This window comes from Passer montanus, unplaced genomic scaffold (genome assembly GCF_014805655.1).
Source record: "Passer montanus isolate IOZ18808 unplaced genomic scaffold, ASM1480565v1 scaffold48, whole genome shotgun sequence".
NCBI lineage: Eukaryota > Metazoa > Chordata > Aves > Passeriformes > Passeridae > Passer > Passer montanus.
Genome location: NW_024369707.1, coordinates 1781051 through 1807534, shown reverse-complemented (window position 1 = coordinate 1807534; position 26484 = coordinate 1781051). Strand labels below are relative to the sequence as shown.

Sequence of the window (26484 nt, the reverse complement as noted above, 5' to 3'; positions counted from 1 at the left end):
CCTGGCAACTGAGTCACCCTGCCAGGGGCCATGGCCAAGGCTGAAACCGAGACTCTGCAGCCTCTTCCCAAATTTGCTGCCAAATGGAACGAACAAATCGGTTCCGAGCCACAATTTTCCCATCAAATGCTTTGACACACTTAGATGAAAGGCTGTGCGAGCGCTGCTCTATTACCAGACGCTATTTCATCCTCTCTCAGGTTGTAAATTGCAACTTCCACCTAAAAATGTGGGTATGCAAGCATCATTCATGACATTTTTAGGTGCATGTGGACAAATACACACTGTACAAATATAACCATATTGGTTGACTTGACTCCTATAACTGTACCTTAAGTATTATGCTGGAAGTCTTTTTGCAGCTTTTATTTCTGTCTTAATTCCTATTATCCAGACCTCATTAACAAGCATCCGTACAATTCAATTTTGGCTGCAGGATGGCAGACAGGATAAAGGCACTACTTTTTCTGCAACTTCTACTCACCAGAGAAAAAGTACATGGATAAGACAAAGCCTTTTTTCCCTTCCACTCTCTCTGCTCAACGTTTTATTAACAAGTTTAAATATTTTGACCTCCCCGGCAAATTACAGAAGAGAGTTTACAGAACACACAGATCATGAAATGAAATTGAGAAAGGTCATTTCCGAGAAGCTTAAGTCAAATGTTCAGAAATTCAGCATTTTGCAGGCATGGCCCCACATTTTAATTGTTTTGAAATTAGGGTTATTTAGTCTCTATTTATCAGAGTTTTAAAGATTATTCTGGTAAGCAGCATTAAGTAACCACCAAATAAATCAAATAATGTTCTTGTGGTATATTTATGCAATACATACCCAAGATAGCAGAATAAATTACCAGAAGCTTAGCAGACAGGAGACTATTGTAGGACTATCCAAAACTCACTCCTAAATCATAAGCATTTTTTCATACTGTTATTATTCTTGGTTTAAGTTTAGTGAATATGAGAATTCTAGTAGATTTCTGCCCCAAGTTATCATGAAAATGAGCACAAAAAGCAACTTTATATATTCAGAGGGCCTTCTTTGAGCTTCATGTGTTATCATTTAACCAAAACATAATGCACTCCAGCTCGCAGAAGGCAGTAGTTCAGTTCAAAGAGTTTTAACATACCTTCATATAATTTTCTGAATGACAAATACAAAATTTACACTATGCAAAGCTGTTAGTCCATTATCTATGCAAGTCTTCAGACAGTCCTGAACTTACAGCTAGTCTAAAAAGGAAAGGAAAGTTCTATTTTAGCATTTGGTTTGAATATATTTATTTCTGAACTGAAGGAGGGATGAAGAGAGAGGAACTGGAGCCTGGAGAAGCATACCATGAAGAAACCATACTTCACATTTAAGTAGCATTTTTATTGCCAGTGGTATTGGCTGTGTTGTTGGACTGTTTTCTCCTTTCCCACACCACTCCACTAAACAGAAAAACATTCATAATTCAAAACTTAGGCATTTGGAAAGCTAGATGAAAAGGAAGAATATTCCCTTTATCAAGGTTCACTTTATACAGAGAGCTATCAACATGCTGAACTCAAGCCAGGTGGGAACACAGAAAGAAGCTCTGTATCTTCAACCAACTTCCAGGAATCCAAGACAAGCAGTGAAATGTTCCATAAAACAGTGAGGAAGGACTGCAGGCATCTCTGTAATCACTTTACCAGTGGACCACAGGCGTTTAGGAAAACACTGGGTTCAAGAAAGAAGCTGGCACAAGGGATGGAGAAGTGCCATGGCTCAGCAGTGCTCTGCTTGGACCACAGGACACTGCACCACGCAACACAAGGAAGGCAGCACAGTAAAGGCAAAAATTAATGAATTCAATTTATCCAGGGGTTCCAATTAGCGGCGTTAGAAATAATTCTTACTGTTTCATCTAGCCAAATGTGAAATGACAGCAGAGATGCCTACTGGGAATTCAGCCCCTTAGAAAAGAAAATGAAAGACAACTGAGGATCTGTTAACTTCTGACATGATCAATATATTTCACTCTCCATTACAGCTTGGCAAGTGGATTTAAATAAGACATTTAATATTATTTTTTGCATGAAGGATAGACCATGATATACAGTGTTGTCACTTGCTTACTCAATTCCATTACTTTGCACTTTTTCTAAACTCATTTCCTATGGATTAAGATTTATAACTTTGTTTTTTTATACATCTACTTGGTTCCATTATTAAAGAAAAAAATCCTAACAAACAAAAACCCAAAAAAATCAAACCCACAAACTTACTTCTTTCCTTTTAAAAATAACTGATTTGGGATTCAGTTTCTTCTTTAGTAGGGTGTTTTGTTTTTTTTTAAATCTGCAAGCTTCAGTAGTGAGAGGAAAACATTCTTATCATTAGCAACAAACACTCATCACTTCTTAGACATTTAAAAGAGAAAACATAAAAATCTAGTAAAGTTTACAGTAAGTTTTTATCATGAGCAGATTTTCTGAGGAAGATACTCAGTCCAAAAGAGCTTCCTTGGCTTGCCTTTGAAGTAAAGAAGCAGCACTACCATACAGCATGCTGCACATAAAATCTTCAGCTTGGAGATAAGCACATCAAAAACAAAAGGGCAAGAGCAGATGGGAATATTTGTAAAAGAATTATACACAAGCAAAATGTATATTTGAGTTACTTCCATACATGAGTATCCTTCTCTAAAGTTTCTTTGTGAAGCAAAAAAAAAACTTTTCAGCCATATGAGACCAACTGCTTTTACATTAGCAAGGAATTTTACTTAGTTCATATTCTACTCCATTATCTGCAGAAATCAAATAACTCTGTAAGGGCATTTCCAGAAAAAATAATAAGATTTGCTTAATGCAGATCTCCAACACTTTGTCAACCAGAGTTTCTTCATATTTAAACACTCAGATTATCTATTTCTGTGATTTCTCTGAAAGAAAGAAGTGTTCACTTCTCATTTCTATAGTTCTAGTGATTTACATTGTTCTAGAACTGTACTAGCTTCCTTCATTTCCCAATTAAAAAGAAGAAACAAAAAAAAAAAAAAACCCAAGAAAATAAAAAGGACATAAGAAACCAGCCCAGATCAGTGCCATGGAAGAAACACAATGTGGTATCAGCCTTTCTTCTTCCAGAGGCTTTGCTGTGTCTCAGTGCTCTGCTTGGACATCCATCCAGCCCTGGTGCTACTCTGCAATTGCCATCCTGCTCCTACAGATCCACAAGAAAAAACAAGGAGCTCTAGTTGGATTTCTTAATTACCAAGACAGAAAAGGTTCATTTGCTCCCATCCTCAAGAAAAGAGTGTCCTTTTCAGCATCCTTTGAGAGGAGCATCCTTTCATTCAACAGTCGTCTCATTTATCCCAAATGTGAAGCTTTTCCCAGACACCAGAATTGTTGTCCTATGCTCTCTCAACCCTTGGCCTCTGTGGTCTCACTATCAAATTGCACCTCCTGCTTTGCAGGAAATACATAAATTAGCACTTTAAGCCCAAGTATTTTGCAAACTTCTTACCTGTTCTTATGTATCCACAAGCAGAGGACATGTTGAAGCTGTGTGCAAAAGCTTGTTCCAGCTGAAATTAATCCTTATATTAGCAACCTGCACTCACAAATGCAATCAGTGTCAGTACTGCATGAAACCTGTCAAAAATACACCTGTCCCTATACTTACTGGCTAGCTTAGCAGAACTTACCCTGGAATTTTAATGCCAAGCATGAGACTGGGCAGGTATTAGAACACTGCATGTGGAGGCATCTCAGCTAAGGAACCTTGACTAGGTTGGTAGTTTGGCTTTATTTCTGAAATTCATGTTTTAATGAAATCTCTCATTTTGGTTGTACATGAAGAAAAGACCCTTCAGGAATCAAGTCCACAACTAGAAGCTCTTTTTAAGGAGAGTTAAAATTATGCAAAAAAAAAAAAAATTGTCTTCAGGCTGTGGTATTTTGATGACATTCCTCAAGTGCCATCTCAGGGTTCTGGTCATAAAATCCTCCACACAGGGAATATTTTTGTTGTCTCAATGGCTGCAAAGTTTGTCTCTCCTCTGCAATATAATCTCTATTTATTTATTTTGAGCTTCTGATTCCCAGCATCCGAATACTGCCATAGCAGTATATTAATGTACTTTTGTTCTCTTGATACTAAAAGTAAATAAAAATGGAAACAGCTTGCCAAGAACAGATCCATTTATTTGCTCAAAAAAACATTTCAAGAACACCTGCACAGCTATTTTGGAAACATGTCCATTCAGCCTTTCCTGTTTGTGTAACTTCAGGTAGATTATGTCTACCTAATGTTGGAAAACAGAGCATTTCCCATACGACTATGTTCAAGCTAAAGAACATCTCATTTTTCCTCCTTTTGCTATTTGAGCAACTAACATTAATTCATGTGAAGTTCATATTCATATGCCCTTTTTTCAGGAATATTTAGAGAAAAATGAAGCCATCCCTGAGTACTCTTCTCTATGCCCTAATTTTCAGAAAAAGGGAATTATTTTTTTCAGGATGAGCTACACAATGAAAAAACCTATTTGCTGAACAAGGCCAAGCTACAGCCAAGCTACAGGGAAAAAAAAAGCATAGGTTTGTGTTCACACACATACACTGATGGATAATGAGATGAAGACTAAAAAGCCCTCACCAAAGACAGACCACAGCAGTGAAACATGGCACAGGTCACCTGCTCCAAGAGCCACAAGCTCAGGATGAAGGTCTCACCTGTGGGAGCTGAGAAACTGCTCTTGCCTGGAGCCCTCCATGTCTATCTCATCCCACTGGCTGCACAGACTACTCAAAGAAAATCAGGAAACCTCATCTGTGCTTTTTTACAGAGCACAGCTCTGTTGAGCTCTGAAGAAGCAGTTTAAAAATTTACACTTCAAGAACACTTGAGAATAAAGATCCCTTGTCTCTGTCTCCCTTGCTCCTGCCTCCATTCATGCAAAAGCCATTGGCCACCCATGCTTGTTTTTTGTCCCTGGAAAGCTGACATCTGGCAAACACATGAGATGTGAAGGGGGCACATTTTGGATGGAGAGACGTGCGCTGTATGCCGAGTGGTTGGAACACAGGCAAGGAGGCTAACAGAACTAAAAGTTCATAGCACATGTGGCCAAAATGCTCTCATGCAGATTAACAGATGTGATTGAAGTATAAGAACTGAGAATTTCCTCTGTTTTCAAGTAACTCTATCAAAATCTCCAGTTTGCAATTCCTGATGGCACAGCAAAGACAAGTCTGTGACAGCTGGATCTAGGAATTCTACAGCAAATTGTTAGCAAATCACTCTTTTATACACCAGCACCTAGCCTACTTTACGTGGCACATGTTTTAGACAATGACCAAATGCTTGAAATAGCTCCCTGGTGAATCACAGTGTACAAAAGTGATTCAGAGATGATGAGTCTCTAAATTTGGCTGTACCAGAAGTTCATTGTGGCGCTCTGTTCCCGCCCACCTCATACATTCTCCCAGCCCTGCCAAAGATAAATCTAGCTTCTAGTAGCTTGTACTTAATACTTTCTGCCCCAGCTTCTCATGCATTCTATTTGATTCATGCTGGAGTACCTTCCTTTAGAAGGCACTTCTTACAGAAGTAAGTGTAATACACTTCTTATCATATCTGTGTTAGAAGTCTCTGAGGAAAAAGCAAGTTAACCCTCCCAAATCTTCATCTCTCATAAGCTCAGAGACTTGATATAATTTAGGAGCTAAAACATCAGAGGAGTTAATCCTTAAAAAGCACACTCCATTTTCTCTAAGCTCTTTATACACATCCTAGGGCAAGTAAGTTGGATCAAACTCTAGCAGTAAACCCTAGATTTCTCTTTAATCAGTGTGCTTACTGTGGGATCAGAGCAGGATGCAGTTTGCTCTCTCTGGTACCCTCACCAATTCCATCTCTCCATCCTGACTGCTACTACAAGAGGTGGAGAAAGACCTATCATTCAAATATTAACATCACAAATTGAACACTTTGAAGTTTCCCATTACAGAAGAGTGCTAATTGTTACCAGTCAGCAGTTTGCTTTAAGGAACAAAGACCCGAGCAGTTATTCTGCCAGTCCTGCTGCTAGAGACATGGAGAAGTGGAAAACAGCAAGGCTGCACACCTCCTCTTCACACACAGTGATGACCGTACACTGCGAGAGACCAGTGACCCATGTCTGAGGAAGCTTAAAGCCTCAAGTGTCAGCAAATCCCACTCTGAAGGGTAGGTCGTGGTGTTTTAAACTATTAAATATGGTAAACCATCTCATGGGCTTACCTTACTGCTCACTGATTGTCACTATTGCTCACACTGATTGTCATTCCAGCTCAGGCTCAGAAAACACAATGCTTTCATGCCCTCTCTACACTACAGACATTGCAGCAAGGAAGTAGCTTATAAAAAATTTATTCTGCTCCCTTCCTTCTTTCTCTGCTCCTCTCTCTCAACAGACTGCAGAAACAAAATGGTACAGTCACTGGTAGTTGAGCAACTCCTCTCACAACTGCGCAAATTCTGGGAAATAGGAGAACTCTGGTTTGAGGCCAGCAGACAAGTTCCTGAGTCTGTTACTATATGACTATACATCTCCCTTGCCAACCTCAGGCACTCAGACATTCAACAATCATAAAACAGAAGTGCAGCAGGCAAGTGCAAAGGGATGCACAGGACCCACAACACGAGCAGGTTTTTTCAAGAAAGCACAGTTTTCTTTACTGCCTAAGCAGCACAGCATCACCGCAGGCCAAGACCCTCCTCGTGGCCAGGCTCTCAGCTTTGCTGCTTCTGCAGCTGCACTGATGCCAATACAGGCTGTAATCATGCTGACTGAAATCCTACATTTGAACTGTTTCCACACTCTATTAAATAACTTAAGACTAATATGATTTTATCAGAGAGCTGATCTTACATTTGATCCTTGTGCAAAATAATCCTGAGGGGCATTACTTTAACACAGCTGAAACAGCTCTGGTGAAGTGAAGCTTAATCCAGAAAACTCACTTTCCAGAAGCACTAAATTGCCAAGAGAAAAAGATGATCCTGCATTTAACAGCCTTTGCATCATGCCAGGATATCAAGTGCTTCTCAGACCTCCTCCTGTTAGTTTAGGATTGATGTGCTGTAGGAACACAGCTCTGTGCAAACAGCTGCAGAAGGAAGGAATTATATAGGGTGAATTCTGACTTTCCACCCATCCCTTCCTCCTTCTGTTAGCCCTGAAATACAACAAAAGACAGCCACCACACTGTAAGTGGGATGCACTTATAAAGATTTGACCCATATGTCAAATAGGAAGAGAATTACAAACAGAAGAGAAATAAAAAAGAAAAGAAGAAAAAAAGGGACAAAGTGCCAAATATTTCATTGAAGAACAAAAAAGCTTCTCTTTCCATTTGTATTTAAGGTTTTGACCTAGGTTCTTAGCACTGTTGAGCAAGACTATCTGCTTTATTAGATTCCAACTTCTTACATTAAAATAAAGAAAGTAATTTAGGTGGCACTTCCACCATCTAGGTACAACAAAATCCTGGCAGCCATAAATTAATTACTTATACTTCCAACTCTACAGTTAACACTATTACTGTAAATATCATCTCTAAGAACTACCAATATCAATTCTACAAATGTATTTTGTGAAAGCTCTGCCCTCCAATTCATAGTCTGCTGTGGAATCCAAAAAGAATCCTGGAAAAAGTAATAAAGTAATTTATTTGACACCTCAGTCATAGGGGCTGCTGAGACAGGTATTGTCTTCCTTTCCACTCTCAAAAATAGCAGAGCAGCTTACTCTGCCATGCAAGAAAGTGAGAATTCACAGAGGAAAAGATTCAAAAACATACTTACTCATTCCAGAACTGAATCCACTGAAGACCATATCAGAAATAAATCAAATAAAACTGAAGTTCTTCAAAAAGCTCACTGCAGTAGCTGAAAATAAAAATCTAAACCAGTTCTTTCAAACAGAGAAACAAAAGCAAAACTGGTTCCATGCACATGGGAGGAAAGAAGTACAAAGGTCCTTACTAAATTTTCTGTCTCTTTAATATCTCTATCTGCTGCAAAAGAGAAGCTGCTGTGGAAGCCCTGCATTGAATTAGCATTTAGTCCATGAATACAGCAGATGTAGGGGAAAAGTCATTATAAAGAAACAGGCACAATCAAATAGATTTCATTATTATTGCCTCACTGAAAACAAACTATTCTTTTGGGGCTGTCAGTCTTACTCCTACCCACTCACAGTAAGCATGAATCCTTTGGGAACAAAAAAAATGAACTGGCAAATAGATGTTGGAATTACTTGTTGCACAGTGAGGTTAAATAAGATTAAATGTGCAACAACATGACCAAAAGCGCTGAACATTTCTTAGGAGTACAGCTGGAATAGTTCACAAATATGAAATAAAACCAAGCTATATTCAGTATTTTTAAGAAAAAGGAGAGTTCAGAAATCTATTAACTATATACTGTTCTCTTACTCACACCACAGTCTCTCCAAGCACTTAACAGTGAAAAGTGAAGCTTGATGAAAGCAGAACAAACAAATACTTTACAAATGCCTCATCTGTTGCAGAGCACCCTTATGTCCCTGTACTCCTGAGGTTTCTCATACACTGCTGGAATTTAGATTGCTGCTGTATGTTCTATGCCTCAAAACAAACTTTGCTAAAGAGGCACGACAGTCTAAGTGCTGTTAAAAGTAATGAAATATAGAAAGAATCTTCTAATAGCGACACTTGTGTTTAGTCTATGTGATTTCATATCCTCACATTCCAACAGCATGGCAAAGCTTTCAGAATTAATTCAGGTGAACTGTTCAGAAAAAAAAATTCTTTTCCTGGCATGTGTGAGTTCCCAAGAAGTTAATAAGAACACTTTCATACCTGTTGCTGTCCACTTGAAAGGCAGCTGCCACCCTTTGCAAATACTTTATTGAGAGAAGAAATAAGAGAATGTTAGTAACTCAAGCATGGCAAACACATTTTCCCTTCCAACAAATGTGCAGCACAGTAAACACAGAGTTACTTGTCACTAAGTGACAGAGTGAACTAAGAGTTGCAAACAAAAATTTAGCAGTAATTAAAGCCTCGGGGTTTTCTTGAGGCAAAATACACACTAAAAAAAGAGACATTTTGCTGAGAATTACAGAATACATAACTAAAATAAAAGTTATGGGGAGGAGGATAAATTTTGCAGAAATCCAGAAACTCCCCTGTGCTACAGGATAGTATTTTTGTGATTTTTTTCCAAGAAATCTCCTCAAAACAATAAACTGCCTGTTAACTGATCCAATGGTAAAAAATATTCTTCTGTTCTAAGTTAGCCTAAGAGACCACAGACAAATGCTCAGAAAAAGATGACTAACAAAGGCTTCATTCTGAAGGCTTGAAGATTTTCTTATCTGTAAGGTTTGTCTAAGCACAGGCAGTAGAGAGACACTGAGACAGCTGTTCCACACCAGGAAACAAAGCTGTGGGATAGCAACCCCCAAATATTAGCCTGAAAAGCAGAAAAGTTGACAGTGTAAAGAGAAATTAGAAGAAAGCAAAAAATTTCCTGTCAAAAGCCATTCCTTTTCAAGCCAGCTCATTTTAATACATGATTGAGGTTAACTCACTTTGATGTATTTGCTTCAGCATAACTTTAAATATGGTTAAAGCTCATTCCTCAAAACTGCAGAACAGGGACATAAGCAGATGTGGTTATTTTCAGTAAAAGAAAAATCTTTGAAACACTCTCCTAATCCTGTCAGCTGCAAACAAAGTTTCTGTTTAGAAAATGAGATATTAAGCTTCTTCAAAGATACACAGTTAAAGAGTGAAGTACTGCTTAGATCATCAAACAGCCTCCACAGAAAAACAAACCCAGGAACCATCACTCCTGCTGGGGTTGTTCTAAAAGTGTAATGCAAGGCTTGGTACACAGGCACTCACTGAAATAACTCTAACAGCAAACAACCCAAAATCTGACATGCCCAGCTCCCCTCTACAGGTCATTAGAAAATATTTGTCAGTCAATCATTATTTTAAGAACAGTCACAAATGCAAAGAAACTACCTGATACAGTCAAGTAACAGCTGCTCCATTAATTTAAAATTACCTTTTATTTTTCTCAAGGTTTTCCAACATGTCGTGCATTTTGGCACGGTAGACTTTGAGACAGTTAGCTTCAAGTTTCTTTAAATTACAAACAGTAGATACAGTAGGAATATTTTAAACCAATTTCTTCAAAATAAATGTCAAGTTAAGACCCTTAGCTTTAAAAGAGACTGCCACCATTTCATTTTCCTGATACAAAATTCAAGTAATTTTAAGAGTAGAAAACTGTCCCTATAAAACATCCTATTAAAATTGACCAGCATTCTGAAAATAAGCATCAAATTTCCAGTATCCATTGGGTGCAACTACACATTTAGAAAAATAACTCACTTTAAACAAAGGTCACTTGCTGAAGAAAAGTAAGCTTTCAACAGGATAAGTTCTCAGAACGAATGATAAAACATTTTCTCCTTAGATAAAGGATTTAATCCTCGTCCCATATTGGCAATTAATTTATTTTTTTCCTTCTAAGGGTGTACATTTCAGTATTGACAATGAATTAAGCGACCAGGCTACAGAGACGTTTTCCCTTCAGTATAAACCAACATATGGCATTATTGCTTACCAGAAACAACTGTAAACAAGATTCATTTGATTTTGTTTTTATGCTGTGATTTTCCTTTCTTTGGTTGGTACCAAATACACAGACCACCAAACTTTAGCTGTGTCACTTAACTGAATGAAAACCACGATAAATTTTTCCAATGATTTTGTATTTAGCATTCCTTGGGGTTTGGGTTTTTATCAACGAAGAAATGGGTTCACTGTGCTTTTCCATTTTCTCTCCTTATCCACTCTTTAGGACAGCAGAATGGAAAAACAAGTAGGACATGTTTACTTTGGGACTCAAGGCTCAGAGCAGATATCAAGAAATCTCCAACAATATTAGAACATTTTCTGTTTTCCTCCTTTTAGCCCAAAGTATCTCTGCTGTCTAGTAACAGTAACTTAGTTTCTTTTATCACCATCTTCCAGAAGAGATCTATAAATAAATGTTTATGTAAAGAACACTGCTGTTGAAGAGGACAAAGAAAAATAAAATTAAGGATCAATAAATGATACTGCAATGTATCTTGTGCCATTCAAGATAGGAAGTCCTTCGTGTAAATGTGTAAGTCTTCCTGGGTGCATGAAGCTCCATCCTTTCCTGGGAGACTCAATGGAGCAGTTGTACCTAAGGAATTTACATCCACCTCCCTGTAGTAAAAACACAAACACAATAAATCCCAAATATTTATCTTGTGCTTTAATAAATTCATTTTTATATACTCATTACTTCAAATAATTTGCTATTATTAATAAGCTGGGTTTTTTACTTTTACCATAACTCAGCAAGCTTGTTTATGTGACATTATCTTTAGAACATTAGTTAACATACAAGCATTTGCAATCAGATTTCCTCTTGTCTTGCTTTAGCATTCACTGCATAACAACTCATTCAAGCAATGAATCTGACAAACAGATCTTCAATAACTTCACTACAGATTCTACCAGAGAGAAGCAAATTGTGTTCACAGGCCGTGTTTCAGGACTGCATCCCTACCAGGACAGCATTTAAATAAATCTTAAATTAATTAATCTGGCTGCTGATTTCACTCTGTAGGTGTGCTTTTTAAAATAGTAAGTGTGCCAAGCACATTTATTGGTGTTAAGTACTATGAATGATAAAGGCTTATAAACACAACAGGTTAAATTTCTCTGTAAGTAAAAGTTGGATATTATTGCAACTGCCCTGCCTAGCTCCACACTCTGTGGACTGTCTTATTTGAATCAATATCACACTAGAAAATAATTTAGCTCATAAAAAACTTAAACAGATACAAGACTTAAAAATCTTCATTCTGTGGCTGATCTAAAAAAGAACCATTAGAAAAATTCTACAGAAAAGAAGCCACTTGAGTCAACTTGACACTATTTAAACTCTTTTGAAAAACTGGTTTTCACTGTACAGAAATGAAGCATTTCAGAATTAAAATGAAATGACTAACATCTCCTAAATTTTTCTTCAAACCACTTCTCTCCCACCATCTGAAACCAGCCTGACTGCATCAACAGTTCTGGATCCTGGAGTTGAGCAAATTTAGTGCTTGTCAAAAAACCACAAGGCATAATGTACTCAATTTGTGATGTGCATCTTTTCCTTCTCAGCTGGGTCTCTAAGTATCTGTGTTTGGGTTCTAATATTAGATACTCCAAGGACAAGTTTTAAGTCAGTAACTCACCTGGAAGTCCTCTCCTACTTTGTTGAGGGCGATGTTGATCGTGAAGGTAGAGGAGTCATGGTGAGGTCGGAGCGACCGCTGTCTGTCAGGGCTGTATTTTACAACAAAGTTCAGCAGAGCATAACCCTGCAACAAAACACACAGTCAGACTTCCAGCTGTGAACTGCCAAGTCATACACAGGATTCTTTGACTAAGCTTTGCTTAAGCTTAGTCAAAAGAAAAAATCAACAACATTCATCTTTAACTACTGCTATGCCACATACAAACTCCCAACCAAACCAAACAGCGATAATCATTAAAATAATTAAATTTGGTCACACCATGGAGTCATTTCTGCAGAAGCTTTTAACACATACCTTGGTATAGTAGCCAGCAAAGACTTTTAGTGTTACTGGGGCAATGAACTCTCGTATGAAATGCAGCCATTCATTATCCAGTCCTATTTGCTTCATATGAATGTCATCGGTTGGGACATTTTCATAACCTCCAGAAATGCGGCTGTCCTAATGAAAACACCACAAATAGCTTGGAAACAGGAACATGGGATGTTTCTGACATTTCAACAAATATTTATTTGAAATCTGCAGAATCACAGAACAGCAACAAAGCAATGTTTCAGTGGCTGTCTGTACAGCAATCCCACAGCTAACTGCCAAGGAAAAAAGTGTGTTGAGATACCAATGAGCAAAAACTGGAAGAGTCAAAAATAGGATGAGTCAATATTTGGATGTGTCACCTGTAAATAAAAGAGCTTCTAGGGATAATAAGTTTTATTTACTGAGCTGCAGATGCAATTGAAATTCTATCAGATAAGAGATGACAGGCCTCAACTTGACAGGGTAATAAATGTTGAAATATTTTGAAGACAAAAGTATGTTAAAATTCTTTCTAGAGGCTCCTACTTACAGTACAATTGTGACTATAGTTTCTCATGGTACCACATTTGTGAATAAGATAAACATTTCTCTATTTTAGTGGTAGTTAATAAATATCTTGAATTCTCTGAGAATGTTGACACAACACCTCATAACATTTTCAGGTAACTCCTTAGGGGGACAAGTCTGACAAATTAGTACTTAAGAGAAAAATGGGTAAAACTTGTCTGAACAGTTATCAACAGCTACCCAAAATCAGCCTTGGGTCACTGTAGGTACCTGCCACAGAGCTCCACCACTCTTAGTATCTAATTTGCTGATTCAAAGTGTGCACTGGGTTTATGTGGCACAGCCTGGGCTGCAGGGGTGGCCTTTGTGAGAAGCTGCTGGAAATTTCCCCTGTGGAGCCAATGCCCTACTGCAAAACAACTGCCACTGCCAAGGCTGAGCACAGCAGTGACAGAGACAGCACCTCTGGGGTGGCAGTGCCTTTAAGAAAGGGGATAAATGGCAGGAAGGTGTTTTTAAAATGTCGTTTCATTGATCATTATATTACCAACTGAACCAGATCAGAAAGTAAACTCATTTCCTCAAACTGAGTCTGTTTTGCCCTGTGTTGGCTATTGAATATCTCTCCCTGTCCTTATATCTCAAGTCAAACTCTTTTTTTTTTTTTTTACGTTTTCTCTCCTGTCCAGTTGAGGACAGTGACAGAGTGACTTTGGTGGGTGCCACACCACAATATTAATTGAAGAATGCCTCTAAATCTACTGAAAAACAGCTATGTGATAGACTAAAGTAAGCACTTCATACCACAAAGCAGATGTTTCAGATCATTGGCAATTGCTGGGATGTTTGTTTGTTGCAGTACACCGTGAGTTACTGTGAGTTGTAAAAGTAGTTAAGATCACTCATTAAGATTATGTTTATATAGGCTGACACTTACTTGGTGTTTTCCACCAGACCATTGCCCAAAATGTTCCATTTCTTCTACCAATTCATCACAGGCAGTGTCAGAAAATATGGGAAACCAAAACACATCTGGACATGGCTACAAGAAAACCCCAAACAATTAAAAACTTGATTCTCAAGCACATTCTCACAAAAGCAAAAACTATGAGCTGCATTCTAAGGCCTGACCCAGCACTAAGAATGTGTCAGTGCACCCACATCTTCTGTGCCTTATGGTTCTAAGTGACAACCCCAGTCTTCCACATTACAGGTTAATATGGGAAAACAGCTAAAAAATTAACATTGCTTTACACAGAAAAAACTCATCCCAGCTTTTTAGAGAGGCAAAGTTCATTAAATCACTGTCCCTAATTGTCACAACTGACCATCCAACACAAGTGCTCTGTTCAGATTAGTTGCATAAAAGCAAGCAGCCTATATCAAATGGCAAAAATTCAGTTCTGATCCAAAACATCAAAAAACTGTTTAGTCACAGACCAAAACAGCATTTGCATGGAAATATTTACTGCATGCCAATTTATTACGAGTCACACAAATTTTCAAAAAACTACTTATACTCACCTGTTCTACTATGTTATCAGTGAAGATCTTTGAATAGTTTGGATTTATGTAAGTTTCCTTCCAATCCTAAAAAAAAAATATGATTTAAAAACATTACAACAGAACAACGATACTTGTAAGTGATAAAAAAATAATTTATATTCTATTCATTTGTTCTAATGAAAGCACTGGAAACAATTCAAAATTTTCTTATTCTCATAAACAAACTTGTTCCCATCAGGTCAAAAATCATGAAACCTGTTACCTCAGGGCCATATCTCCAATTTCATGCTCTGGTCACCACCTGGCTTACTGATATGACACACTGTCATTTGCTTGGATGGGTAAAAACACCTTTTAGTACATAATCAATATTTAGCACACAGTAAACAAAGGTTTTCCACATAAAGCCTTCAAATTTCAAATCCTTTACAATGTATAAGTTTATACTTTTTTAAAATGAAATAAAATTAAATTTTTAAAATAATTAGATGCATACCACAGGATTCTCAAATATCTGCCAGAGGTCATTGTTGTAGTGGGAAGTATTGTAATTGGCTGTAGAAAGAAGTCTTCCAAATTCATGTCTGTTGGTAATGTACATGAAAACACCCTATACCAATTAGAGAAAGCATCATTAGCAAAACTGTCCATCTTAGCAATGCTTAAAAAGGTTTTCATGATTGTGCTTTCATAAAATATAATCACATTTGTACCCATTAATTGTAAAGGTGCTGTTAACTTAGCATCCTAATTTTCAAATGGTTGACTCTAATCACCAAGTACTCTTCATAACTCCTTGTTTACAAGCATTTACTTGCATTTATTTTCTAAATACATTAAACCAAAACATAAAACATATATTGTTGGGAACATATGTAGAGTTATAGAAAGGAAAAAGCAGAGGAGTGATTGGTCAATTTGCTTTCCAGAAAACTTAAGACACACTGAAAGAATCTGATCTCAAACTGAAAACACTCACAACACAAGAAAACCAACATCTAGGGTTTAGTTTCAAATTAAAATCTGAAAGAATAAGCTAACAATCAAAGTGTTCATGAAAGTCAGAACAAGAAACTTATTTCAGAGTATTCACAACATGATCCATCTGGTGAATTGGCCTGAAATAAAAAGATATTGGCAAATACAGCACACAAGAAGATTCAGATCAGCTTCCAAAACAGCTGAGCACTCTGAAGTCTGTGCATGTAATTATATGCAAAATATCAAGTGTGGTAAGATACAGCTTCATTATCAAGCGAAGGTATTAACAGAAGTCTCTTGATTAGAAGTAGTAGCAGAAAATAGTATTTTTAAAAAGAAATCTATGTTCTATGGGATACTTTTTAGTTTAAGGTTTTTCAGACTAAAACTTCTTTTCAGAAATATTTGTGACTTTTGGATTTACAGCAGATGAAGACATTACCATTTGGGTACTTTGGTACTTCTGTCTATGTTTTTGTCTGAAAAAGAGTTAAACTGTTAGGAAAGTAATGATTATGTTAAACATGCCCAGTTCTGGGCACTTACCAAATCATCAAATAGCTGCAGCAGGGAGAATAAGGAGGGCCTGGGTCAAGAAAAACAGCTTCAAGTGACAATGTGGTCACTGAGGGGGCCTGGCAGACCTACAAGTGATCTGAGCTTTACTCCTTCCTAGGACTGCTCTATCCATTTTAGCTACAGAAGCAGTGTCAGCACACCTTGACCTCAGAAGCACTGAAAACCCCCCCTGAGGAAACAAAGAGCCTCTATGAGATGCTTTCAGCTGGGCATGAAAAACCTGTCCCTGGCAAAAACCTGAACCCTAGAAGACTGAAGAGAAAGCCAGAGCAGTATTTCATCAGAGGAAGTCGACAGAGGAGAAGTATCTTTCTGTGGTAGAATGATACTGCATGTAATAATAACTAATCAATAAAAAACAAATAAAGCAACACCTTTGGGGCTCTGAGCATATGGAATGTTTCCGAAGAAGGGGAGTCTTTTTCCCTTTGTAAAGTCTAAAATGAAGGAGAATCATCACATCAGTTTTCTGACACAATCTCTTTCTAATTTGCCAGCTACTTTTAGGTTTCCACGGGTACATCAGGGAAATAGCAGCCTTTGACCAAAAGCTGATATGCCTTTACAGACAACATGCATCTCCAAGCAAAGCTCTTCATACACATGTCAAAGCTGTTTCCACCAGCCCCTTCTTATCTGCTGCAGTACAAAAACAAGCACGTACCAAACCCTCCTACAGCCCAGACTGACAAAGAGGAAAAGAGGAAGCAATTTTTTTCATGAGCCAGTCAGATTAGTTTAATGAGCACATGGAAAGCACAGGTTTTGCAGGAACTGATGCTGAGGAGGTTTGAATACAACAGGACTAGACGGGGTTGTTCTGAAGAATCAGTACAAACACAGGAGATCATGCCTTGTTATGAGGGAATAAAAAAATTAATACTTGCCAACTTTTCTTGTTCAATTCAGCAAAAATATTTTTCAATGCTATAGTGTCTGGAAATAGGCCTGGTTTAGGTCTTATTTGTCTCTGTGCTGAAACTAGTGTAAATATCAGTAGAAATATGGATTTACAGGTTCATAACTTTACAGTACAAATAAGTTCTCTCATTACTTCCAGATGAACACAAGTAACATTTATCAGATACAGTTTTAATCTGTCTAGAAAAATTAATGAGTAATTCATGCTCCCTAAGAAGATTCCTAACATTTCTTACATAATCTAGGCTTTTTATTTGACACTGCCCATTGTTAGTTTCAATATATATCTACTTAATAAAAAATGGTAAAATATTCCAACTTAGTCTGCCAGAAGTTTCATACTGTATAAAAATGTGCACAATAGAGATAATCCAAATGAGTTGGTAAATTTTAAGTCATACACAGCAGAGCAGTTGAGCCCTCTTTCATCTACTGAGGTTGTGCCAAGGAGAAAGGTATTTTAACCTCAACAGAAATTTTCAAGGAATTTAACCAGAAAATACCATGCAGTCATTGCATCAGTGCATTGGCCTTGAAAAAAACATCTGTTCTCAACAATTTAAAAAAATACACCTGAAGGGTTTTATCACACAAAAATTGGCTAGTACTTTGAATTAGAAGTAAAATATAATATCCAAGATCAATCAAGTGAAGCAGTCTATGAGTACAGCAGGACACAAAGGAATGTGTGTATTTGAAAGCAAGCTGTTACAGATACACCTTACCATCTCCCTGGCATTCCTGCAGAGTGCCATATCAGGATCCAACTTATCACGCATGAAGTAGTTCTTTTCTTTCATCTCAGATCTGAGAGTCTGTCCCTTAATTAAATATATATTAGCCATATAAGGGATATTCCATACTCCTCTGTTGAAAATAAGAAAAAGAAAAACCAACACAAAAATAGTTTAAAGCTATGAAAACTAATTTGTTGCCTATTCTATTAAATCAGCATCTTTGAATTTGCTGACAAGGCTAAGCAAGCTGCAAGAAAAAGAAGCTGAAAGGTTCCCAAGACACTTGGAAAACTGCATCTGGACATCTCAAAAGTAGGCGTAGGCAGTAATTCAATTTTTATGAAATACTGTTATAAAAATATAGCAAGGTCAAATTCTCTATGGAATTTTAACTACACATGTACTTCATGTTTCCATAGTTAAGACAATCAGTCAAACTCTTTTAATATTATTTTACAATACCAGATGGAGAAAGTAACTCCAAAACAGATTTTTAAATGAGTTTAAAGACTTCACTGAGACTTCACACAGCTGGTCTGACCTCCTCACACAAATACCCACAGACCACAGCAGGCCATGTATTTATGTGAGTTGGGCCAATATCAACAGAAAAGCACTGCTTTCAAAATGCTCCCTCTGCAGATTTCCCCCCTCCCAGTGCCACAAGCACTCTTTTAGTACAGTAGGACTGAAAACAAGCCAGTCCTATTCAAGCAGTCTATTTCAGTTCCTTTTGTTCTTCCAGGGCGTAGAAAAGGCATCACCATATGGAACAGTCAAGCTTAGAACAACTTACATCACATTAATTTAGAGGAGGGATAAACCCAAAAGTTTATCCTTGACAAAAGTATTGCTGAAGAGCCCCTTAAGAGATATGTGACATCATATACAGTAGGAAACACACAAAGAAGTTATAGCTGTTCCATTGATTAAGCATTTACCCCAAGGAGATTACAAAGTCATTTAATGAATATAACAACCATTCCTTGTGCTTGAGATGCCAGGGATGTAGAGTTTTGGGTTTGCTATTTATCTTGCCTTTTTCTGTATTGTACACTGGTAGAGCAACCAGACACCATCAGACAGGTACCAGTAATAGATGTGTCCAGTCCTAACACCAACTCATCAGGTTAAACACTTGGTTTTTTCCCAAGCTGTGAGTGGGAATAAACAAGTATATTTCTATGAAATAGACAACACAAAACAATATACCAAACCTCATCTCTCCAGGAGTAATACCATATTCATATAGCTTCATGCAATATGTTGCTAATAACCATACTGGGTGCCCTTACTCTAGGAATTAGTTTACAGTGACTTACACTCTGTTCCCTTGGACAATGTCCACATAATCTTCTGATCGAGCATAATAACCATCTGGGCTCAAAGCACCCCAGAAATTGGACCAAAGCTTCCCATGGCGGGTTACGAGCGGAGCAATTATCTTCCTGTGAAGTGACATAATGAATAAGAAAATATGAAAATCTGAAATTGAAATTCACATCAGGAATTGCTGTTTGACAGGAACAAAATGCTTTGTGAATTGCTGGCCCCCAAGCCTGTTATGAACTATGGCAATGAAATACCACAAGTAAACAAAGAGGATTTAACTCTGCAAAAACAAATGGGATCTTATTTTCCCTGGACAGACCCCAGAGAATGCTTTCAATTTAGAGGAAATTCTACAAAATAAGAGATTTACTATACCTGTTCTGTTCTATCAGTATTCTTAAAGTTTTGGGGTTTGTCAGCACGACATCTGCATCTATGCTTAAGTAATATTCACATGTTTTATCCTGGCGACAAAGGTCCCTAAAAATACAAAAAAGAATTATTAACTCATGTTAATAATAGTGTCTACATGGACATATGTCCAGAAAAAAATATCACAAACAAAACAAACACAAAGATTTTTAAAAACCCCAAACTACAATTAAGTACTGAACTGATTCATTGCATTAAGAGTCCTCTGCAGCACAGTATTGTAGAGAAAGGTGTCTTTAGACTACGTTAGTTTCATTAACTAGAAGTTTAAAATATATGGATTAGATGCCTTATATTTTTCTTTGGCCTCTAGCCTTTACCAAGTTCAGTAATACCTTCTACAGAGTGTCCTAATAGAAAATGGGATAGGGGGAGCAAGCCATTAATTTATATAGCTGGGTATCAGTACAATCACTTAACAGTGAAGTGTGACCTTATTTAGTAAGCTCCTCTAGCAAGTGGCTGTAATGCTGTCTTTGGAAAAAGAGTCCAGAGATGCAATCTGAATAGTAATTGAAACCTTATGGAGGGTGTAGGACAAACTTATAAACTTATATAAAGAAACATATTTAAAGACTTTTTCTTTGTCTTTTTGATCTACAAGAACAACAAAGTTGGTAAAGAGAAATATAAACCAATTGCAAAGGCAGTGAATTTATACTGGGTAAAATAACTGAATGCATCCACACACTATTTCTATCAGTTGTGATTTTGATCTCAGAAGAACAAACTGCACAAACTCCCATGCCTCCAAGAGAAAGACAAAGAAAACACATTCTACTGTAAATATGAAAGATACACAGACTATGTTTGCATACTTCTGGTAGGGTGGACTTGCTAGGCCAAAACTTGGTATAGTGGATTCAGCCTTCCTGTGCCCTCAGAATAATAGGACATTATAAGAAATCAAATATACTTTTAGAGAAGGTGGAACAATTTCCTCAAGTCAATAATACAGCAATAGCTTCCTATCATGCAGTTTGCATTACTGAATGTTTATTTTCTCTATTTTAATTCCACCATAATAGCTTGAAACATTATCTTACTTTCTTGTTTAAAAATATCTATAATCAGTGCTTTAGTTCAAGTTCCACTTGATTTGATTGTGACTGGCTGCTTTCTGCAAAGGCAAAGATCTCTGTCTCTTCAGAAGATCTGACAAAGTGTGGATGTGACAGGTTACATACAAGTGAAGGTAAGGGCTGCCATGGCTTCCTGCCTGCTCTGCTTCCATCCCCCTCCAACTCTAGCACTAAATCTTCCATCAGAATTACTACTTATCAACACCTTCTGGGTCTTTCTGTTCAAACTTTCTTCTGAAAACTTGGTATAGTGGATTCAGCCTTCCTGTGCCCTCAGAATAATAGGACATTATAAGAAATCAAATATACTTTTAGAGAAGGTGGAACAATTTCCTCAAGTCAATAATACAGCAATAGCTTCCTATCATGCAGGTGGCATTACTGAATGTTTATTTTCTCTATTTTAATTCCACCATAATAGCTTGAAACATTATCTTACTTTCTTGTTTAAAAATATCTATAATCAGTGCTTTAGTTCAAGTTCCACTTGATTTGATTGATTGTGACTGCTTTCTGCAAAGGCAAAGATCTCTGTCTCTTCAAAAGATCTGACAAAGTGTGGATGTGACAGGTTACATACAAGTGAAGGTAAGGGCTGCCATGGCTTCCTGCCTGCTCTTCTTCCAACCCCTTCCAACTCTAGGACTAAATCTTACATCAGAATTACTACTTATCAACACCTTTTGGGTCTTTCTGTTCAAACTTTCTTCTTCTCAAAGGACTCAAGAGGTATGACTTTGTTGGCATCACAGTAGAAGGCAGAGTTTTTTATTCCATAACTTTAAGCACTCCTTCCTTTTCAAGCTTGATCACTAAAGATCTAGCAATAATTTCAGAAAAATGTTTTTAAATACCCATATGTCAGAGATGATCTTCCCACTGCTGCTAAAATCACTGTGTTTGAACACACAGCCAGTCTACATCTCTGGCCAGTCTCTGGGCGTGCCTCACCTGACATCTTATACAGACATTTTTGTGACAGAAATTCCTTAATCAGCACTTTCACATTGCCCCAGCTGAAACCAGCAGGTTTTATTTTGGCCATAACACGGCCCTGCTATTCAGTCTTTATGGTATTTTCCTTTACTAATCCGTTCTGTTCAAAGCTTTACAACCACTGAACACGAGTCACATACAGACTTATCATTGGCTTAATTACAATTATTAATGGCAACCTGACTTTTATACTGCACTTGGCATTAGATGTAAAATTTCTTCCAAAAACATTCAGCTCCTTTATTCTAGTGAGGAAAATAGACCTGAGACCAGACTTGATTTCAGTCCAGGGTTCCAGCCACAACACTTGCCAGCACTACTCCAAAAGCAGGTAAACCCTCTGCTGCTAACAAAAACATGAAGAGAATAAATGTTTTTAATTATAAAAACGTGATGAAGTGGAACAAATTTATATTTAGTTATAGGCAAATATACCTTGAAAATTAATTACATAATAGCAAAATGCATCGTCCTTTAACTTTTGCCTTTTTTTCTGCCCCCATCCCTTTTAAATCCAGACCCAGAAAATTCTATTCTAACTAGTCCCATGTGCTTAGTGTTAGAAACCCTCCTGTGCCTCAGTCACCTAATAATCCAAACCACAAATACTAAATTAGAAGTTTTGGTCTAAGTCACTCTCAGTCATTCAGTACTCTGTTGAGAACTCTCTAAGAGCATTCCTGTCCTAAACAGTCAGGAAACTTCAAGGTTACTATTCTGACTTATTTTTTCCTCCTTATTTCTTTCTCTACAGTATTGAAGACTGGATCACCACATGGCAGAACTTATCCTTCACATTTGACATGATGGCTTGCCTCTGAAAAAGCTGGAAGAATTACGCTGCAAGCATGAAGTTTTGGCATTTGGTGATCCTTTGCACTTTAAGGTCACTAAAAAAAAATCTCCTTAAAACACTACAGGTTTCAGATGGAGAGAAAGTGATAAAAGGTTCAGTCAAAATTAATAAAGCAAGCATGCTCTCTAGAAATTAATGCATCTTATATGTGAAACTATTTGTATGCATATCCAGGTCACTCCAAGGAATACGTGGAAAGTGCTTTCTGGCAAAGCTCATGTGTAAAATGTTTCCTTATCTACATTCAAAGGCTAAACCCTTCAATCTACTTTCCTTCCACTCCACCTGACCTGAAGTAAGACCAAATGTTGAAAAGAAAGCTGCGTCCTTGTACATCACTTAGAGCAATTTCAGTGCAGCAATTAACAACAATTCAGAAGAAAGCCAAGATTTTCGGTTGGCAGTGTGAAGCTCAGCAGATCAGTTTAAAGTATTTTGCAATCAGAGTGATGTCTGACTGAGTTTACAAACCACAAGTCCATCTGGAACAGTGACCTCATCTGAAAATGGGAGAATGTCACAGCTCTTCCCTTCATCACACTTTCCACTGAGACAGTCCAAGGGTCTATTGGTTGTGACAGAGACATATTGTCTACCCAACTTCTCGGCCATTGAGCCATCTCTCTTTTTTTTAGACATAGTTTGAACTTGCAATTAATCAAGTTATCATTTTCAGACCTTTCAGTTTGGAAAGACAATTCCAAATATGGACTGCAAGCACAGAGGGAGAACACTTAAATCATTTGACAGACCTCTGAAAGAAAAGGTGTTCCAGATACAAGTCTGCAAGCAATAGCCTGAGTGATATCTCCTGCCTCCATTTAGGGTTACATTTTGCATCTTTCCAGACAGCCACGATGTGCACATTCCCACTTAACAGCTGAGATAAATGACATTTTTGTATAAAAAGTTTTGGAAAATTCCTACCCTGTCCTGTTACTAATATTTTTGAGGGAGGAACAAAAAAGAACCAACTACCCTGAAAGAGAAATCCTGAAGGCTGTAAGTACCAGGAGAAAAAATATTATGGAAAACATACTTTTTATAAATAAAACCTCAGAAGTGAATATTTCCCAACTTTCCGTTATTACTTGAACATATTTAATTGCTTTTCATGTTTTCTGTCATAACAAATTCTGTAACAGCTGGCTGAAATCTCATCTGCAACCAAGACAAAAACAAAGATGATTTTTCCTTAAAGAAATAAAGAACTAACTGTAAGAACTCATACCTTAGAGACAAAGGCTAAAAAAGAGAAAGACATGGAAATGCCACTCGAGTGTTTCAAGTGTCATTATAAGTCAGTAGGTTCTTCCAAAAGATGACAGGTTTCCAGGTCTTTGGCTGAGATTTAGTATTACTATAGATATTGATGACACTGAAGATTCTGCCTTACGTTGTCAATAACAACAAAAAGGAAAAGGCAATTCCAAAAACTCCACCTCAGTTACACATAACATACACCAAAAAAAGTTTGTCATCAGTGTACATCTGCTTTAGAGAGTGTTAGAAACAGAGAAAGCATGATTTATAAACATGTGAGTGGGTGCTTAGACTACCACTGGACATCTGCAGCATTTCCTAGAAAGGCAAGGGGAGAGGTGTGGACCTCAGCCAGAGATCAGTCTTCCAGTGGCTTCAGCACAACAAAGCCCCATTCAAATAAATTTCCAACAACACCACAGGGACTCAAGACCCTCATTCTTTCAGCTGAGGCTATGAACAGCCTATGCTCAACCTCTGAACAGAAATGGCCTTTTGAAATTGACTTCTGTGCTCTGACACTCAGGGAAGATCTGTCAGAAGAGTGAGTGAAAGTATCATCACTGAATGAATCCTGCTGCAGGGCCACAGCAAGGTGGTCCTGATCCTGGTGGGATCCTGCAGCACTGAAGAGACCCTGTGACAGGCAGGGCTGAAATAGGACATACAAATTCCAAGGTTCAACTTTGGACACAGAAAATGCCAGGTTTAAAAGCTAAAGTTTTGGATGTGCTAGTAAGAACAAAAGAAAAAAGCAAGACCAAACATAATATAAAGTCAGTTGTCTTTGTGAGAAATTTCTGCTTGAGCACTTCTGAAGGATATTCCTGTCTCTTTGAACCCCAGGAGGAAAGAGAATTCAGTCACCTGCACATCCCGGTCAACCATACGTTTAACCATATGGCTTTACCCATATGATTACTTTAATATAATGTCACTTTAGAAAAAAGAAAAAAGAGTAAGCACTAGGACAACAAAAGAGCAATTGTTAAAAGCATATCCAATGCAAAAATTAAAAAAATTCTGCAGTAAGGTAGCTGGAAAACAAAATTACTATGCATTGTCTAGGCCATCATCACAAGACAAGATGACCAACTATTGAAGTAGCCCAAACCAGAGAGATTTTTTCACAATGATCAACAGCTTTTTATATTACACAGAAACCATAAAACACTTGACAATTCATGTCTTATATCTACATCTTTTCTACCACAAAAGCTCCCATTTTCACAGGTGAAGATGTAAACATTAAAGGCACAAAATAATACCTGTACAAGATGAAACAATGTGAGTGTTTGCATCAATGTAAGAGATTTATAAATTAGAACCTACATTCCCATGTTCCGGGCTTCTGCTTGACTCAAGTTTTCTTCAGGTCCAACAATTTTAATATTTCTGATAATATTCTTGGCTTTTTCCCAGAATTTCTTGATGTGCTTTTCATGGTAAACCTCCTGTAATCATGTAAACATTTTTTATTGCAAATGTAAGGCATCAATAAGTATGAATCATAAACACAGTGTCCAAGAACACACTGTATTCTGTCCTAAAGAAACAGATGCCAAACAGTGTTTGAAGATATTCCAGTATCTCTGTCATTAAAATGAACCTCCTCTGTCCAAAAATTTAGAAAAATAATCCAACATGTCATCAATATTACTCAAAGCTGCACAATAATGCAAGATTCACAAACTAATTCACAGTATTTCTCAGGATATTTATGTTACAGTCTTTAAAACCTCCTCCTACAACCTCAGTGGCATGCAGGAGTTTTTTATGCCTCTCCAGAATCACTTTAGAGAGGGAGCTGTACCTGTACAGGCACAACAATTTTTTCTTTAAAAGGCAGTCCCACTGATTGTTCTTTTAATTTCTATTTACCCTCCTCCTTACCTCTCTATTTATTTATATTTAAGAGCTCTCAGCTGCATGCAATACTTCCAAACCAGTGCCCTCACTGTAGCTTTTGCCTATTGTGGCTGACATTAGAATAATTGACATAGGGTAGGGGTTTCCCCCCTCTAAAATAAAAAGCTCTTCAGACCTTATATTCCATTTCAAACACCATAAAACTTTTGGTTGAAGCTACAAAACCTACACAGCCTACAATTCCCATGTGCCAATCACATTTATACCCCCAAAATCCCTTTACAAAACCACTATGAACACTTTAGAGATAAACTCTACTTCTATTACTGATCCCCTTTTGCTGTTGCTTTCATATCAATAGCAATGCATGCACACTGAAAAGTGGTACAACTACATTTTACTCCCATTTCTCTTCCAGCCTCATTTTTTTTTCCAAAAAAATTGCACACATTTGACACCTCACTGATTAAAATCACAGAATCACAGAATTATTTGGGTTGAAAGGGACTTTAAATATCATCTCCTTCCAACCCCCTGCCTTGGGCAGGGACAGCTTCCATTGGACCAGGCTGCCCAAAACAGCAATACTGGCTGAAGTCACTGGGGAAGTACCAGCAATGCCAGATCATTAGGTAATGAGCAGGGAGTATTCAAAAGCAACTAATCTGCAGTGCCAGCCAAAATACATCTGAACACACCAGTCTTACCACAGGACCCAGCAGGAGTGCCAACAGAAACAAACTGGGA

The 26484-nt window shown here is 37.5% G+C and overlaps 1 protein-coding gene across 3 annotated transcripts in view; it reads right to left on the bottom strand.

The window, feature by feature from the left end:
- Nucleotides 1–10062: 10062 nt before the first annotated feature.
- The window catches only part of PLOD2 (procollagen-lysine,2-oxoglutarate 5-dioxygenase 2), a 49301-nt gene continuing 32879 nt past the window's right edge, over nucleotides 10063–26484 (bottom strand). For 2 of the 3 annotated variants that reach the window (XM_039722301.1, XM_039722300.1), the window contains exons 10-20: nucleotides 25201–25322; nucleotides 19615–19719; nucleotides 19230–19355; nucleotides 17896–18037; nucleotides 16624–16686; nucleotides 15186–15299; nucleotides 14708–14773; nucleotides 14121–14225; nucleotides 12656–12802; nucleotides 12299–12424; nucleotides 10063–11273 (exon numbers count right to left, since the gene is read on the bottom strand). In XM_039722301.1, coding sequence (XP_039578235.1) covers nucleotides 11118–11273; nucleotides 12299–12424; nucleotides 12656–12802; nucleotides 14121–14225; nucleotides 14708–14773; nucleotides 15186–15299; nucleotides 16624–16686; nucleotides 17896–18037; nucleotides 19230–19355; nucleotides 19615–19719; nucleotides 25201–25322 — 1272 coding nt within the window. In that variant the 3' untranslated portion in view covers nucleotides 10063–11117. The remainder of the gene's footprint in view (nucleotides 11274–12298; nucleotides 12425–12655; nucleotides 12803–14120; nucleotides 14226–14707; nucleotides 14774–15185; nucleotides 15300–16623; nucleotides 16687–17895; nucleotides 18038–19229; nucleotides 19356–19614; nucleotides 19720–25200; nucleotides 25323–26484) is intronic. The other variant, XM_039722302.1, reaches the window with a different exon arrangement.